Here is a 19,527-nt window from a genome sequence, read left to right as displayed (position 1 = left end):
AAGGGGAAGTGTGCTATTATTTTTCTCATTCATATGTTTTATATTTTCAAGTTATTAAACTTTTTTCAACTTTTTTTCCCCATTGAAATGAATGGAAGAAGCATTTCAAATCCTCTTCAGCTTTGTCTACTTTCAGCTTTAACTACTTCAACACACTTTAAGCTACAGACACCATTTAAACTACAAAACAATCTTCAACTATTCAACTATTAATGTCTTGTTTAGCATTTTGATATCTTTAACAGATTCTGAGTTATAGCAGTTTAAGCATAGGGTGGTTTTTGAGGAATTCTCAGCTTTTCCATTAGTGTGTGTTGGCTTTAATTGAGTGGGGGATGCCACAGCTAGAGTGTAGAGAGACGCTTTCTTACGCCAGAACTTTTCTCTTTAACTCGTCACTACAGCCACAGTTTTCACTCTATCAACGCATTTTCTTCACTTGTTTGTAGTCATACTTGTCTTCTTACCAATGATGTGCCTGGCTAAGCCATCAAAACTACACTTTAGTCTGTATCTGCCTCAAAGCACAGAGAGTTCCAAAAATCCTCCCATTTACTCCAATGGAAAATACTCTCTGACTTCTGGGTAAAATCACAGAGGGACAGACATTTTTAAATCGCGACTGCGGCCACAATTTTCAATCCTCAAGCATAAAACGCACACCAGGTGCTCATTGAAGCCTTGGGATTCATAGAGTGAAGTTATTTTTGTGATAATCTTTGTGGTTTTGGTGTAACAAGCCTGTTAAGCTGGGATGGAAATCAGCCTCACTCCAGCTCTTTGTGCTGATCAGTGGAGGTTCCTGCCTGTTCCATGGCAACGGCGCAGCTGCAGCAGATAAGGGATTGATCTCAGTAGCACTTTGACTTACAAATCAAACTCCTAATGCTCATAGCAGCTCTATGCATATTATTGATGAGTTCATTGCATTGTTGATTCCCCATAAGAGTAGGTGTAGACATTAAGCTTTTTTTAAACTACCTGGTCTGTCAAATAGTTAAGGGGGTGTTTTTAAGGAATTAAGTCAACATTACAGCATTCAACTATATATACAATTTATAGCACTATGCATTGTGGGTAATGCACCATAACAGAACGTGGTGTTAATAGAAGTGACCCTTAATGATGAACAATTATTTGATTAGGCTCTTCATGTTGACATAAGAGACTAATCTTTGTGTTTAATTACAATGGATTTTCATTCTTTAATGATCTGTGCACAGTTGGCTTAGGTGAAGACTTCAGTAACCAACAATAAACTATTTTAGAGGCCAATTAACTGAATGCCTGATCAAATCCTGTACTTATCTACAGCCGATATCATTTGTGTTTCAGCTGCTCAGATTAGACTGTGCACGCAATGAGACACAAAAAAACAGCACCGCTTGGTGCACTTCCTTTGTAGAAAGCAAGCACCCCTTACTTCTCACACACCCATCAAAGCACTGCTCATTGATGGTTACTCCCACACACAATCCCCTCACTCACGGTATACCACACAAAAAAGAACAAAAACAAAAAGAACACATTACAACCATAAATGAACAAGATGCTATATTTAATTTCATCAAAGTTATAACATTTTTGGAATCCTAACTTTAACTATAAGACTTTAAACACAAAAACGGTTGTTTTACCCATAAGCCTTAGCGACTCAGGGCGGGACTAACTGCTGTGAGCCACTACAATATGTTAAAATTGAAACTGCAATGAATGATGCATGATTTTTAATAAAACATTCTCATTTGCTTTAGGTCCACCGTTTTGGGACTGTTGCAACTCTTAAGTCGTTTATTGAACTAATAAATATGTTATATTCACACATACATCTCTCTCCATGTGGAGACAGCTCTTCAGCTACAGTGAGTCCTCTTTCAACTACAGTATATACTGTGGTTCAATGGCTTCAGTCCTTGGCTTGCACCTTTTGTTTTGCAGATCCAATCAGCTATACATTCAACTCATTAGCTCGTTTAAGTAATGTTTCAACTGATTAATTACAAACATTTAATTAGTTATAATATAGCAATATTTCTGCTTTCAACTGGTTTGTTTCTCAGCTTTTCCATTAGTGTGTATTATGTGAGCTAGAGTGCGTGGGCGCGCTTTTTAAAGATAGAACTTCTGTCTTTAACTCGTCACTACAGACACAGTTTTTACTCAGCTCTATGCATATTATTGATTACTTTATTACACTGTTTGATTTTTTATTATTTAATCACACACTTCCTCTGAATCTTTCAAAATAAAAGCACCAACCCAACTTTTAGCTTTAATAGGACTATTTATGCTTTTGAATGGACAATTGTGACAAGTTAATGAGAGTATTTTATATTTTAGCTATTAAGCACACACAGCTTCTCAACATCCTTTCAAAATAAAAGCCCCAATCCTGCTCTTTCGGTAAAGATAGCAATAATTCTGCTTTGAACAGGTTTATTATGACTAGTTAATTAGACTAATATACTGTTTAACAAATACCTGCACAGGCCTTTTCCATATCCTTTCAAAATAAAAGCACCAATCCAGATTTTTAGCTTTAATAGCACTATTTGTGCTTTTGAATGGGTAATCATGACTGGTTAGTTGTGGCTGTTTTACAGTTTAGCTTTTAAGCACACACAGCCCCTCTAAATCCTTTCAAAATAAAAGCCCCAATCCTGATCTTTCGCTAAAGATAACAATAGTTCTGCTTTCAACAAGTATATTATGACTAGTTATTTAGACTAATATACTGTTTAGCAAATACTTGCACAGGCCTTTTCCATATTCTTTCAAAATAAAAGCACCAATCCAAATTTTTACCTTTAACAGGAATATTTATGCTTTTGAATGGGTAATCATGACTGGTTAATGTGACTGTTTTCCAGTTTAGCTATTAAGCACACACAGCGTCTCCACATCCTTTCAAAATAAAAGCCCCAATCTTGATTTTTAGCTAAAGATAGCAATATTTCTGCTTTCAACAGGTTTATTATGACTAGTTATCTAGACTAATATATTGCACACAATATATTACTTTTACTTTTGACTGCTTTTTTTGTTATTTAGGACTACTTAATGAGCGCTTTTTCCAGTTTAGCAATTTAGGACACACACTTCCTCAAAGTACTTTCAAAATAAAATCACCAATCTAATTTTTTAGCCTAAATATTGCTTTTGTGCATTTGACTAGTTAATTATCACTAGGTAATGAAACTATTTTACTGTTTAGCAATTATCTGCACACACTTCCTTCAAAGTTTCAGCTTTTATCTTTTATCTTATGGAAATGCTTTATCTAGTTCTGTTTGATGTGTTACACTGCTTTTGCTGTATTCAGCTGTATGATGGGAGGAGATGACGCTATACCAGACTAGAAACAATTTTTGTTTGCTGTAACAGTCTGGTTCTGTATGAAGTTTATTAGTGGGAGAGCTGAACAGCTCTCCCACTAATAAACACTATTTTTATCTTCGGTCTTTATTATTATTCTACTTATTCCGCCCTTTTTTCGATTGCTACCTACTTTTTAACACTTCATCGTAGAATCGTCGTTCAACTTTCTAAACGTGTGTCATCTTTAGGAGATGTGGGCTATTACTTTTTATGTTTTCAGTTTTTCAACTTTTAACATTATTCAACATTTTTCTTCGTTTTTTTATAATGGTCGTCTATGGGAATCATCGTTCAACTTTTCGTCAACTTCCCTCTTTTCATCAGCTTCTATCATCGTCATACTTTGGCGTAGAAACGTCATTTCAACTCCAAAAGCGCCTAGTACCGTTCAACTTTCTCCTTGTAAATCAGCGTTGTCGTATCTTCTATACCTTTCGACTCGTGAACGTTTAAATATGGTGTGGTTTTTGTTAAATTTTCAGCTTTTCCATTAGTGTGTATTGCGTCAGCTAGAGTGCTACAGTCACAGCTACAGTGCGAGGGTGCGCTTTTAAAGACAGAACTTCTGTCTTTAACTCATCGCAACAGCCACATTTTTTAGTCTATCAACGTAATTATTTCACTAAATCGTAGTCATACTTGTCTTTTTTCTAATGATGTGTCTGGCTATACTCTCAGACCTATACTTTAGTCGCTATTGACCTCAAAGCACAGAGAGATCCTAAAATTCTCCCATAGACTCTAATGATAATTTTCGGCAGACGTCTGGGGAGAAAAACAAGAGGAGACGTATTTTGAAATTGTGACTGTTGCTACAAACTTTTGTCCTCAAACATAAAATTCACACCATTTGCTCATTGAAGCCTTGGGACTCGTAAAATGAAAAAAATTTTGTGATAACTATTATGGTTTAGCTGGAACAAGCCTGTTTATACAGGGTGAAACTCTGCTTTTACAGAGCAGAGTGAGCCTGATTTTCCTGCCTTTCGTATCCATGGCGACGGTGGACATCCGTGGCATTTCACTGACAGGTCAAACTGCTGATGCTCAGTGTACAGAGCAGATCCATGCTTATTACTGATTACTCAACTACACTATTGGATTGTGTAGCAATTAAGCGCACACTTCCTCTTAATCCTTTCAAAATAAAAGCACCAAGCCAAATTATTAGCTTTAATACCAACATTTCTGCTTTTAGATGGGTATTTATGACAGTTTAGTAATTTCCCACACATGCTTCTTCTACGTCCTTTCAAAATAAAAGCACCAATGCACTTTATTAGCTTTAACTGCACCGTTTTTGCCTTTAAATGGTTAATTATAATTATTTAAAGACTAATTAAAAGTTATGTTATTACCCCCACACATTTTCTCTAAATCCTTTCAAAATAAAAGCACCAATAACAATTTCTTACCTTTAATGGCAAGATTGATTAGAACAGTTCTGGTTCTGAATACTTACCAATCGTTACTGAGACTATTTTAGAGTTTAGCAAATAAACACTCACACTTATTAGGGTGATTTTATTCTGAAAGGGCTTAATCTAAATCTTTTCCCTTAATAGGGCTATTCTTGCTATTGAATGACATATTATGACTATGTAATGACTATTTTATAGTTTAGTAATCACTCACACGACCTCCAAATCCTTTCAAAATAAAAGCACCAATGTAATTTTTTACCTTAAATGGCAAGATTTTTGTACCTGACTGGTAAATTCTTACTAGTTATTAAACTATTACACAGTTAAGTAATTATTTACAAATACTTTCTTCAAATCAAAAAGCTAGTCAACTTATTTATGATTGTCAACAATGCACCTTGGTCAACCTTTTAATCTTTGACATCTTTTTACCTTGGTCAACTTTTGAATCATTGTCATATTTTTAATCTTGTCTTAGTATGACCTTGGTCATCTTTTTAATCATCATCTTTTTAATCGCCATCTTTTGTCATCGTTTTACTCTTTGTCAACGTTTCCTCGTTTTCACCTTTTTCATCGTTTTGCTGTAGTCAACTTTTGGACGTAGTCAACTTTTTTGATGTCAGCAGCTTAATCAGCGTCTGGCATCGTTGCGGCAGCAGATCAGCTCTCCCACGTAATTTCTTGAGAAATTACTTTTTCTAGTTTCTTTTGTTCCACTCTCACTTTTTGTGTTGCATATCAGTGCATTAAGTTAGGTCATGTGTTCTGGTCCTTGTCATGTGTCAGGCCCAAAGACCCACATTCTATATCCTAACAGTATCTTACCCAAGGACACTTCATCCCAGGAATTGAACAACGTCTTGGCTGGTGGGTGTCTGCTCTGTCTCACCTAAGTTTTAACCTTGACTTACTACAAACAAAGGCCCCAAAACTCAAACACCATAGAAATCCATGATAAAATTAAATTTTAATACACATTTACTAATGACCTAACAAATAGGGAACCGGACACAGACCACTTCTGAAAGTTTTCAGCCTCCACCTGCTTTCTACTGGCATCATGTTCTTCTTCACTGTCGTCCACTCCTACTTGCTTTGTTTCACCTGGCTGTTCGACCTCCTCTTCTCTGCTCATGTTTGTCACACACAGCTATGGTTCCCTTTGGATGCCTTTCCCCCTCTTCTTTTTATACTTGTGCTGCAGCGTTTCTCCAGCACAACTGCTAACTATCAACCCGATTAAGCCACTACACAGCACAATTCAGATGCTTCATCTAGTTTGTCCTTATTTCGTTGTTGTCAGAACCAAAATGAAAGCAGAATTTTTGATAAATTAAGTTACTTTGTGCTCTGGGTCCAGAGCAGACACATCCAGGACACATTAATCCAAGTGACTTATCTCTTAGTTTAGCTGCCTGTTCTAGTAGGATCTTTATTTTTTGCATAGGTTACCTTGTTGGGGGACCTGGTGTGCATAAACTATTATTAACAGAATTATTATTAAGGTCCCACATGCTCAAAAAAAGTAAGTACTACAGCCTGCATGTAAAACCTTTATCCTGGTTGTAGACAAAGATATTTCAAATTCAAACGCCAAATGGGAGGTGGTCATTGCAAGCAAAAAGTGTCATACAATTCCTAGCTGATGGCAGTCTTTCCTGACCAGAGCGGCAGTTGCAACTCAGGCACAGAAAGGTTGTCAAGATGAATGCCTTCAAGGATCTTTGGGCTGTAAATAACTTGGCCCTCATTTGTCAGAGAAATTAACCATGAGTCTAAAAAGAGTTTGGCAAGTCTGGCACCTTGAAGTTGATGATGAGCTCCTGGCCTTTCCTTGCCTTGCGTATAATTAGTGATGGTAATGTTACACGGTTTGACCTATCTGAAGATCTGAAGATATTAGGCTTTCAGAACCAGAGTTCAGTAAGGTCAGGGAGCTGAAGCACCCCCACCCATCGCCATTGACATGTAATTGCAGCAGGCATTACCCTGTTGGACAAGGTCTCCCAGGAAGGTTAAGAAGGGGGGAGTGTTGTTTAGATTTGTTGTTGCTTGAGCCATCAAGCACTTCCTAAGTGTAGTTCCCCACTTGCAACCACCCGTTCTTGTGGGCGCCAATCTCCTTGTGCGGCTGGCTACGCATCTTGACACCATCAACCACACAAGCCACAAGGCTTGTGGCCACAGACAAGTCCAAGAAGCATCTCATAAAATCCTGAAATGGAGAACATGAGATCAGGACAGACCATTCCCCAAGTGTGTTAAGTTGCTGCTGAGAGCGTCAGTACCATTCTCCCCAGAACAGCAGGTAATCCCATCCGTCTAGTAGTCACGAAGGGGCAGAAAATACCTGGCTCACAAGTATTCTTCCAACCCCTTTACATGGGGCACCAATAGCGGTCTGACCTGTGTGAGCACCTTCAGACAACCTTTGCATGGGCCCAAAGCATCTTGGGATCCAGTGCAGAGGGAGCCATGGCCTATTACAATAGGAAGGCATCCCACATAGGCGCAAACCCTCCCCAAAAAGATTTGGGGAGGGTAAGCACTATCAGCGTCACTTGAGCTTGTGTCGTTCCACTGGTTGCTGTAATGTGGGACGGGGTTCTTTCTCCTCCAACAGGGTGCTTAACCTGCCACTGTCACTCTGGCTCTCAGTTACCAACTGGTAACAGACAAGGGAATGACAGTGTACTGGTGGAATGTCAAGAGTCATTCCTCTGGCCCAGACAAAGAAGAAAATGATGAGACAGACCGCCTGGGGAGAAGAAGAGGGCCCCCTATGGGACTTCCAACCTGACTGGCTCCCAACTTCCCAAACGTGCGGTTATTGCAGTTACCCACCGAGAGTTCAGAGAACAGCAACATAGCCTGCCTGACAAGCATGAGATTCTGCCCCTAGGCAGAAAAGCAGGAGATTCAGTGTGTCTGGTTTCTGTTGAGAGGTCTGAAGGAGCAGCCAGGCTGTTAGGTCGATCATGTTTTTGTAAGGCTTCCTCCACGCATCTCCGTACCAGACTTACTACAGTATGTCCACCTCTTAGTCTCCCTGTGACAGGTGAAGTGGACTGTGGCCACTGTACCTATGGTTCAAGTTCTGTCTGAACCAACCTCTTCCCTCTTGTGAGTGGGACCTCACTTGTGCTCTGACATGTTCCTTAAGGTCCTCAATGTACTTGTTGTCTCCTGCGGGCATTGTCCATGTTCATTGGCAGTCCTTGTTTGCTACAGTTGGAGGCAAGTCTGAGCAGGTCAGAGGCATGTCTGAGCAGAGGCAAATGCATGTCTATCTACAATTCCAAACCATATTATTTCCTGTGTATTTCTCAGGTGAAAGAAAACACAAGAAACGAGAGGGATAGAGTGAAGAGAGGTGTGGTTAGATTTTGGTGGACAACTCATTAAAGAGTTGTTAGCTGCCAAGGCATTGCCAGGTTGGTGTCTTTATGAAGCGTACCTGTCTGTGTTTAGTGTGGACTACAGTCTGTGTAGATTCTCTTGTTACATAAGATCTATGAAGACATGGACCTGCTTCTAGGTTAATCTAAACACAGTTTCAGTTAGTACTGCCAGGGTTGTGTGGGATGCATAACCGTAGTGGTAGTGGACACAAGGCTTTCCTTGATGGGGCTTTAACAGAAACTCAATACGTTGCTACTGACTCAGGCTGCTGACCAAGAAACTATTTACCATGCTGTAAATCTGTAATAATCACAGCCCAGATGGTGGCTAACAAGGCTTTCTCACAGTCTGAGAACTTAACTGGGTCAAAGCACTCAATGTCCCTGGCTAGGGATTCAAGGCGTAGACACAAACCTAAGTTTTGGAAAGGATAAGCACTATCACAGTCACTTGAACTTGTGTCGTCCCATTGGTCGCTGTAATGCGGGTGAACCCAATGCTGCTTCACGCGTTTGGAACGGGCTGCTTTCTCCTCCAACAAATGGCTGCTCCTTCCACTTTGACAGCCAACTCAGGGTTGGGGTAAGTATTGTGTGGGCCAATCGCCAGTTTGATGAGCCAAACCACTACCTGTTAGGCCCTAAAGCGAGTCAGTATGCAGAAGACCCCGATTGCCTTAAGGAAGGATTTTGACTGATCTGCTGAGAGGAGACGGCAAGCGCATTATTCAATCACTGCGTGCCCCCGTGATTACGTGACTATATTGCTGAATATATCCTCATGGGTTGCATTGCTTCACACACACCCAAGCGCGCTTCATTCAAAGAGCTCACCTGCACACGCAGCTTCCGTGCAGCTGTGCCATCTCATCACGCCCCTAAAGGGGGGCACACACACACTCACATACTGTACAGTACACACACCCTTTCATCTCACAACACTTATACACGTACAGTACTTACAGATGAATACACGATACAATTAAGTTGTGATTTGCTGAGTTATTCAAGATATTGTTCATACTGGAGTTAATATTAGTTGTTTAATTTAGTGTTCATAATTTAATTGTTCGTTGTATGTGATTATTTGTATATGGTTTTACAGCACTGGTGAATTGAGTCGGCTATGGTACGGAGTTCACCCTTCAACTAACTTAAATACAATTGAGACTGTATTGGCTATTCCAAATTGGTTATTGGTCCCTGGTAACAGGGTGGTGCCCCGTAAATTAAATATTTTTTAATGCAATTAATATTAATTAATCATAACTAAGTGTTTCACTTACAAAACTATAGACAAGCATCGTACAGTGTATAGTCATAATATCTAAGCTAATAACCAAATTTTGTGAATCTAAATTATAAACATAATTGGTACCTCCAGTCAGGAGCTATGAATCCAATTATAATAATTTTTGCTCCTCGCATATCTCCAACATACTTATTCAGCATAATATGATAAAGTACATCTACTTGTTTTTCTAACAATTTGTATTCATGTAATAATCACAATGACCGGCAGGCATGTTTAAACAGGCATTTAAACATGGGTGAGAAACTCATCAGTAATCTTCACACAAAATACACAAAAATGTAACAATGCTGTCAACATGCACTCAACACTTAACTAAGCAATATAATATGAAAAAAACACATTTTAAACACAAGCTGAGGAGTCCGTAACACTGAGTGTTGAATGTACATGCTTGCGTGTGTGATGAGTGCTAGTATTAAAAGTGCTGTACCGTTTACGTACACCCATCTACATATGTACAGTAAAAGTACTACATTGCCAAAAAGTCACTTTTATATAATATGGCCACTTTGAGAAGCAGCTGATGATGTGTCTGAGATGATCACACCAACTGGACCAGGTCTGTTTCCTTTACAGTGTTGATATCATATGTGTGTGTTGCCTTAAAGGTCTACTCAAACTCATTACTAGTCATTACTAAGGTTTTAATATTTTGTAAATTCTCCTTTCCTTTGTGTGCTTAGTTTCAGAAGCTTTTAGATGGAGATGGCACGACCTGGCAACAGACCTGTTCAGTTTAACTGCTAGACCACTCACCAACGTGGTAGGTGCTACTCTGCGTCTATGCTGTGTCTGGGTCACTGTTTACATAGTTGTGCTGTCTTCCACTGAAACCATGCTTTGTGCTTCTTTCTCTGAAAACAAGCTGGTATAAAGAAGGACGACAGGAACACAAAGGCCTATATTTCTAATTGTAGCTTCCATAGGTGTGTCGCTTAGTATGCAAATGAGGTCACAGCGTCCTTCTTGTCATTCCAGTAATGGCAATCGGTAACATACACCAAACTCACAAAGCAATGACAAAAGCTGTTGTATCACTGTGGTCATCTAAAGTAAAGATATCTTGGCACCAACATTCAGGTCAACATTAAGGCAATCTGATCCGCTACCTGGAACAAAGCCAATGTTTATAAGTGTGAAAAATGTATTGTTAAAATGAACAAGGACAGAGCGGGAGGTGACTATCTCTTTGAGATGGCAAATAGCTGCCTTAGCTTGCAGAGACCATGAGTGAGGTGAGGTGAGACGAGTAAGTGGAGCAATTATCACACTAAACCCCTATCATTTTTGAAGAAGAGGAAATACTTTATTGGTCATTATCACATACTGTCAGGAACACACGGCTGAGGACCCAAATGCACAGCGCACTCTCGGACTGGGTGAATTTGAGCAGGGTTTATTGCATCAGCGTCGTCAAGCAGTCGGGTCATACACAGGATGTCTCAGCATAAAGTACAGGAGAGGAACAGGCGAAAATCGGGTCCAGGAGACAGGCAGTGGTTCGATACACAGAAAGACTCAGCAACGGTACAGGTAAGGGCTAGACAACTCAAAAGTCAGACGGTCAGGTAAACACCAAAATCCAGGCAACGGTACAGAGGAGGTTCAGGCAGGAATCGACGGTCAAAAACAGGCAAGATCAACAAAACGGGATAGACAATACTAGGACGCTGGATGGTGGTGCAAGGACTCAACAATCTGGCGTCTGACTGTTGGCTGAGGTGGTGCTTAAGTACTGGTTGTGATTACAGATTACAGACAGGTGTGCGTGGTGAAACCGGGATGGCAGAAAACAGCTGAGGTGAAACAGGAAGTCCTTTCAACATAAAACAGGAACAGGCATCAGAAACAAGAAACAAGAAACCAGATCGTGACACATACAATGTAACAACGAAATTTGACTATTACTGCATTTAACCCATCCCTGTGGGGAGCAGTGGGCTGCCATGCAACCAAAACATAAGGGTTAGCAAAACCAAGAATTGTAATAGAATTTTGCTATAGTAGTTTGCTATGTAGTTCAGTCCCGGACTGCTCTCACTCTGCTAGTTTGGCCCTCACCTACCCTTTCCCTATAATAATAACTGTGAAAGGAAATTGGCATTTCTCCGACTTTACAAATAACCATGTTTCTAGAGGCCTCTGTAAAAATAACCTGACATGTTGTTGGAGGATCTTAGGCATAAAGGACCACTGCCAAGCCGAGGGGAACCAGCGACAGTCTGCATGTATCAATAGGGTTTACAGCTTGCTGACAAGAGGTAGATTTAATCACCACAAGACATACCATCTTGAGGGGCAGCCTGCTTTTAAGTCCCCTTGCCCGAGAGGCTTAAAAGGTGCTCATCAGAGGGCCCCCAGGACAACATCCAGGTCCCAAAGGGCAACCGGAGCCCTAAGGTGATCACACCCCTCAAAATTATGTGACTAGAACCCTGGAGACCACACAATGGTCTGCAGGTGACTGAGTATGGAGGAAGGCCAACCACCTGCACTAGAGCAGAAATAGGACCCATGAGGTCCTCTCATATGATCCAGGTGCAAGGCCAGAGGACAAGTAACCGGTGACTTTCTGCGTTATGTAGTTTTACTTGTATTGACTTACAGCCGGGGTTTACAATCAGATAAACAGAAACAAACCTCAAACACAAACACAAATGTCTGCCTCTCTCCTGTTCCTCTCCCACCGGAGCCACGCAAAAACTGGTGATTCCAATTGCACAGACACCGATGGTGCAGCGGCTTCGGAAGTTATAATGCTATTCAATGGTCATTATTAGTGGTTATCAGCCCATACGTATGAGCCGGTAGTTGCCCGCCTACCTGCTTACAGCGGTGAATAGGTGCAGTAGATTGCTGTCATTGATCCGTAAGGTTGATAACGGCTCGGATGATTTAACCAGCAGAGTAAATAGGGGCGCTGTTAGGGAAATTGTTAGTTCCCTTTGTAAATCTTAAATAAAGCAGACACAATCAGTTGAGACCTTCTTCAGGATTTTACTTGCAAGGAGTGAGCAGTTTACAGCAAAGGCAACTTCCTCTCACTGAAGAGAAGACAGGGATTCAGCTCATAATATGTATTGCATTCTGGGAGGTGCATCGTCACACAGTACGTAGGAAATATTCTCTGCACAAAGCAAGCATTGGGCTCATCAGATAAGGATGCTACACACTGGTACTCCCTATTTCTTGCAGAGCAGAAGGGAGAAAACTTCAAGGCTATAGCACAGCTAACAAGGCTTGAGCAGATCAGCAAAATAAATTCCAACAATGTTTCAATGATTAAATGCAGTATTTCTCCAACAGGCGCTGTTGAGCGGTTTTGTTCAGACAGGATGATCAAAGTTTTTGATTTTGAGTTATTAGAATGCGCTGATAAGTTCTGATCAGTCCATTCGTTATGGCTGATAACATCCAAAGCGAGTGGATGGTGACTGCGGCATGCTGCAACAACGTAAATTACAAAAATATGTAAAATAAATTAAACACATTTACATACCTGAGAAAAACAACGAAACACAACCCACACACTGGGGTAAATGTCTTCTCTCCTGTACCTAATTGCACCAGACACAAACACGTAATTGAAGTTAGCTTGCTTTGTACAACTTCAAGCTAGCGGTATCACTCAACAAAACTAAATGAAATTCAATGTCTGGAAGGTATAGACATACTGTACGTAAAACAGTAATGACTGAGAAAACAAATATAAACAATCTGAACAATACTTAATATAACACTATTGGACATATATGAACATATTGTCGTAGCTGAAATAGCACCCACCTCTCCCACCGGAGTCATGACAAAAAGGGGAGAGTGTGGGGGTCCAACCCACATTGGGGCAGAGACTGCTATTGGCTGGGTGTAAAACTGAGGTCCAGGATGGGGTGAAGGTTACCATGCTGCTTAGACGAAAAAGTAATGGTCTGCAGACCTGTCCCCTGGGAGCACCTCCCAAAACAGAGCTCTGTTTGTAAAACTATCACATGCTGGAAGTAACTGTTTACCGGGGGCTGTCTAAAAAGCTGCATAGACAGGCCCAGTGACATGGTCACCACCAACCAGGAGTCTGTCTGAGTAAAGTTTAGTGCTTATGACACAGAATGACCATCAGGAGAAAGGCTGCTTGTGGGGGGATCAGGATGCCTTGGCCACCCAACCTAATGGCCTTGGATAACCTTGGAGTCTCCTGAAAAAACAGCAGAGAGCTCCTGAGCACAGCATTGACCCTTCTCTTAGAAGCAACAGGACCAAACATGGCAGAGGGTACCACAGGCAGTCGGACAGTGGGAATTATCTAAAATTCTGCCTGTAGAATAACTTTAGGTTTTAGTCATGACATTGACTAAATTCAATGCTCTGAATAGTGGGTAGCAGCAGTTCTTTTACTTGTTGCTATTCTGCTTGTTTCTTTTTCTAATTCCCATCCATATAAGATTTAATTAAAATAGACGAGAATGGAACGTGCATTCTGAGTAAAGTGCATTACATCACAGACAGGCAAACACACACATTAATAACACACACACACACACACACACACACACACACACACACACGCACATGCACATAGGTCCAGAAGGTAGAGGATTTAAGGCTCAGTGTCCAGATTAAATTGACAGCTTATAAAGCTGTCTGACCACTGCTGGCTTAACCTCTGTTTATAGTTATTCTTTCAAACTGACCTAAGCCTCTAGCTTGTCTCAATTCAGACTATCATCAGGGTCTTCCTAAAGGTCTGGTTCATTTTGCCCAATGTGCTGTTTAAGAAACACACAAACATGGCCCCGCTCTGCAAACAGTCTAGCGTGGGCCAGTCAGCCACTACAGCAAAGCCTGTATGACTCTTTAAGACATATTGTGTATTGTAACTAAAGTGGTTCAAATTAATATCTGAGCAGGAAGTTAATTTAAACAGTCACCTGCATGTAGAAGACAACATTTTAAATAATATATTTTATTTACCTTCAACCAGAGCTGGTAAGGTTCTCTAACCACAGTTAAACAGTAAGGTTTTCTAATTTTGTGATTAAATATTTTTGCATTGGGCGGCACGGTGGTGCGGTGGGTAGCACTGTCGCCTCACAGCAAGAAGGTTCTGGGTTCGATTCCCGGAGGCGGCCCTGGTGCCTTTTTGTGTGGAGTTTGCACGTTCTCCCCGTGTTTGCGTGGGTTCTCTCCGGGTTTTCCGGCTTCCTCCCACAGTCCAAAGACGTGCTTTAGGTTGATTGGACTCTCTCCATTGCCCGTAGGTGTGAGTGAATGGTTGTCTGTCTATGTGTTGCCCTGCGATGGACTGGCGACCTGTCCAGGGTGTACCCTGCCTCTCGCCCGTAGCCAGCTGGGATAGGCTCCAGTGACCCCGCACTAGGGAGTAAGCGGTTAAGAAAATGGATGGATGGATGGATGTTTTAGCGTTATTACTACTTGTTTGGTCAGATTGACCCTTGTGTTTGTGATTTTTTAACTAATGTCTATATATATTTCTATTTACTGTATATGCCATAGACACACCACACACTGGAAACATACTATCTGCTAATTAACATACACTGTTACAGTTAAAACATAATGGTCTTTGTTACATCACTGAATTTTAGAATTTTACACTGACTGCTGCTTTTTCATGTGTGCATCGCTCTCTGTCTGTGTTTGTTGTGGTACAGCAGCATGCCTATATGTTTGCCAGTAGAAAAAGCAGAAGCATTATGGAAGTGAAAGAACGGCGTCCATACTGCTCACTAACCAAAAGCCGCAAGGACAAGGAAGGACCATATCCTGGTAAGTCAACATCTCAAAATCACAAAGAGCTTACTAAACATACTATGAGTAGGTTGAATGACACTTCAGTATATACAGTATATTCCACCTAGATCCAGCCTCAGCCTCTGTTACTTTACCTGATCACTTGATCACTTACTGACCCGGGCCATTTACTGAAGAATTCTCTGACCGGTTGAATGTCCTAAACATTATTGGTTAATTAGAGTCATTTTAATTTTTAGTAAATCTTTAGCTTTTTTACAGCCTCAGATCCTATGACTATGCCCCTGACTACATTACTTCCCAGCACCACTCCCTGTTCTCGGTCTTTGCATGACAAGCCACGTAGACCTATTTGGATGACTTGACAATTCTTGTTTGTGGGAAAAACAGATGAATGCTTGATTACAGTTAGATCTCTGTTTTGTTGAGTTTGTTTAAGGGGCTACTGTCTTCCCAAACTTTTACTCACCTACCACAAAGACAACAGCTCTCAAATGAGATAATAAATGACTGAACTATTTGGTTATGTCTTTTAGGTTAACCATTGCACCTCCTGCAGCATCTGGTCAGTAAATAATTGGGATATATGATAGACAGGTTTGTAGTTGGGTATCTGGATAATATCCTGGTTTTCAACCAAAACATATAGCGGGAGTAGTCAGTAGGCTTATTGTCTCACAATTTTACAATCAAGATTAAAAGATTTCCAAGGCAATGTTCTTTCTTAGATCCATGATCCCTCTGAGGCTGTCCCCAAACCTGACTTTGTACCCAAATCTGCTCATCTGGCCATCAATGACATTGAGGAGAGGATTCTCCAAGCTCATGCTCCATTCCAAGCTCATGCCCATCCTACCAGTCAGCTGGAAGTCCCTTACCAGCTTTGGTCTGCAGTCATCCATTGTTGCCATGATTCGTGCCTTACCTGTTATACTGCTTCCACTCACTATACTTTTTAAGTGTTACATCCCTTCTACAATAACAAAGCTATACTTACCCTACATGAGCCAACTGATTCCTCTTGGTTACCCAGAATTCCATAGGTGTGGACTGGCTAGACAACTTACATGTTCCTACTATTTCTGGATGCATTTCACTGTACATATTCTCTGTTTGTTTGCTGTAAATGCAGGAATTCTGGTTGTACCCCAGCTTGTCATCGCCGTAACAAATACTGGTTTAGATGCTGCAATAATTAGTATTTAGTGCACTTCAAAGTTAAGATGAGGAGTGTGTGTGTTACAGGTTCAGAGGATCGTGACGAATGTGCCATCACCTCCCAGAAACTGCGGGTTCCCACTCAGAACTCCTACTCTTCCAGTGAAACACTCAAGGCCTTTGACCAGCACCAAGACCAGACCAGGTTAGAAATGGCTTTACTGGAAACACACTGAGCTTAAATTCTACCAACACTTTAGTCCGTTTCTACATCAGTTTAATAAATGAAGCTTGTTTTGGCTTGTTGGCAGGTTACTGTACGGGACGACCAAGGGACAGAAGGATATGGTGCACCGTGAACAGGATGACTACAACAGACATGGTCAGAGTCCATACACATGAATAGACACTGAGACACCATTGTCTTGCTTTGGTTTTCTGCAAATACACGTGTACATGTTTATGTCTAGGAGTAATTAATAAGTCTGAGTTCTGGATGCTGCTGCTGAGCTTTTAGGAACATGATGGTCTCATTCAAACTAACATTCATGTTTTCAGTAAGACACAACAGATTACTGTGATGGTCAGAGATATGATATTGAATAGACCTCATTCAAAAAATGAAAAACGGGGGCCAGGAACAAAAGTGTTTCTATTTCAATTTGTGCTTAAAGTTAAATTTGTAGTGACTTTGTGTTTAAATTTGTTCAGTGTGTAACGAGTAACCTGTGACTGTAAACCATGCTAGAAAACAGTTCTCTAAATCACTAAGACTAGTCATAAACTATCGTCATCAGAGTCGCTACCTATGGAACTTTAAATTGTTCATAATTAAATTCAATAATAGGGCAAAAATACCTATATAAACATAGGAGAGACAATTCTGTAAACTGACCATGAAATTATGTCACAAACCTTTTTTCCAAATTAAGCATATAATTATAAAATGTGTTTCATTCTGCATAAAGTTATTATGAAATTCTATTTCTAATAGTTTTTATTATAATACAGATTATCACATCTGCCTTATAAGTTATTTTTTTTTCAAAATGTCGTTTGTCCAAAGTCGGCTTGCATTGCATAACGCCATTTTCCAGGGTGTCATACTTATTTCATAATGCCACTTTTCAGCAGAATGACTCTGTCTGTCAGTCAGGTCTGGTGGGTGGGGCCCCCCCCCAGGTTGATCTTTTCACATTGATTTCTTTTCCTGGACACATGAGCGGGGCTGTGGAGTTAGATGCAACGGAACGCTGGAACTGGAGAGGTGGCGGTAATGAGTGAAGTCCAGTTTACTTTAGCAGAATAAATAGAGAGCTCATTTGCCAGTAGATGCTGTAGGCAGGGTTATTTATGAAATGGATAACTGGATTTACAGTTACATACATGAGTGTTGTATAGAAACTTTTGTGCAGTGTGGTATATCTGCATTCTACCTGAATCCGGTTTTATGTTGCACAGATTTAAAAACCACTGGGTTGTTGACTGCAATGTCTAAGCATATTCTGTATTTCCATGCATAATGTATTTTTCCCTTCATGTTGTGTTTAATAGTCCTGAGAGTAGGATATGGTTTACGCAGGCACAAATCAGTTTACGATCATCATCATCACAGATTTGTTTACACATGCACGCATCTGGTTACGCACGCATGCATCTGGTTACTCACGCACAGATCTGGTTACGCACACACAGATCGGTTTACGCACGCACAGATCTGTTTACGCACACACAAATCTATTGTGACCTTAATTTGACTCCATACAGTAGTTGTATTATTTCAGAGGGACTGTGAGGGCAACACTAGCAAAGAAGGTACGCATAAAAGCTTAAAAGTGATTACATCGGTAAATGGTAAAAGCAATATACGGCAAGAGTAAGTAATAAGAATCACTGTTGGGGTATTTTGGTTAAAGCTTCAGTTGAAAGCAATAACAAGGTCAGTTATTAGTTATGGACATCGGCTCAATACTGTGTAGATGTTTTGGCTGAATGCGGGACAGATGAAGAGACAGAAATGATGTTAAAACAATTGTGGTGAACACCATGAACTAAAGTAAAAGTGCAGTATCCAAATGTAATGAAACAAATACAGCATCAGGCATTCATTGTTCTCTAGCTCCAGTTAATGCAGCATCATATTTGAGTAATGAAAAACATTCCTAATTACTCATCTTATCATCGTTTCTACCGCTGCCGGCCCAGTTGTAGCAAATTTAAATCTAACTTTTAATTGAACGACAGGACCTGTTATCTCATGTTGTTCCATTAATTTCAAAAGCCTTTTCTAATTTCCCTTTCCATTTTCTGATTAAAGATGAAGAAGCACATACTGTGATTTCACACATTTTGTTTGTTTTGTCTTGGATTTATGTGATGCATTCATAAAATACTTCCCAGATTACAAAGAAAAGATGAAAATGCCAAAACAATAAATAAAAAAGTGTCCTACAATTGATCCATCATTACTTTTATTGGTGGGTATTTATACATGAAATTTAAATATTCATTGTTGCAAAAAATGTTATTCAATATGGCAGCACATTGACAATATGCAATTATTTCATTGATTGAGATTTGATCCACGTAACGATGAGATGGGAGTAGAATTTCTATTTAATTAACAATAATTTGAAGAGCAGCTTTTTCACTGCAGCATGTTTGCAAGGGTGTTGGCTAAAAAAGCAAACTGGAAATAGGACCACCAGTCGTCCCCATGTCTCTAGTTCACTGCAGCTCAGCAGCTCATTTCTACCTGCAACATACAGATATTACACCAAACATGTCTATGATAGAGTTGGAGCTAGAGATATCTGATGCTGTGATGCCTACAATGACAATTGCTGTGTAACAGAATGGAGATAATAATTGACTTAAGGAGGATATGAGACATCTTTATAGCTTTATGTTATGATGTAGAGCTGTTAAAAAATAAATAATTTATGTAAGAGGACTTTATTTCTTTAGGGCTTTATTCAGATCGTTGGTTGCACAGAGACAGATTTGTGGTAAATATGATGCATGAATCTTCCTTGTTCATTAAAGATTCTTGTTCCGTGTCCTAAAATTCCGGAAGGTT

General features: G+C 40.2%; 1 protein-coding gene across 7 annotated transcripts in view; it reads left to right on the top strand.

Annotated features, from left to right (window-relative positions):
* Positions 1 to 19,527, top strand: part of tenm3 (teneurin transmembrane protein 3) — a 132,856-nt gene that overhangs the window by 18,338 nt on the left and 94,991 nt on the right. For 3 of the 7 annotated variants that reach the window (XM_055511947.1, XM_055511945.1, XM_055511943.1), the window contains exons 1-3: positions 15,191 to 15,305; positions 16,536 to 16,653; positions 16,760 to 16,830. In XM_055511947.1, coding sequence (XP_055367922.1) covers positions 15,203 to 15,305; positions 16,536 to 16,653; positions 16,760 to 16,830 — 292 coding nt within the window. In that variant the 5' untranslated portion in view covers positions 15,191 to 15,202. Of the gene's footprint in view, positions 1 to 10,204; positions 10,285 to 15,190; positions 15,306 to 16,535; positions 16,654 to 16,759; positions 16,831 to 19,527 lie in introns of those variants that run through there. The other 4 variants (XM_055511956.1, XM_055511951.1, XM_055511953.1 and 1 more) reach the window with 2 other exon arrangements.

The sequence above is a fragment of the Betta splendens genome, chromosome 1 (genome assembly GCF_900634795.4).
Source record: "Betta splendens chromosome 1, fBetSpl5.4, whole genome shotgun sequence".
Lineage (NCBI taxonomy): Eukaryota > Metazoa > Chordata > Actinopteri > Anabantiformes > Osphronemidae > Betta > Betta splendens.
This window is presented reverse-complemented; position numbering and strand designations above follow the sequence as displayed.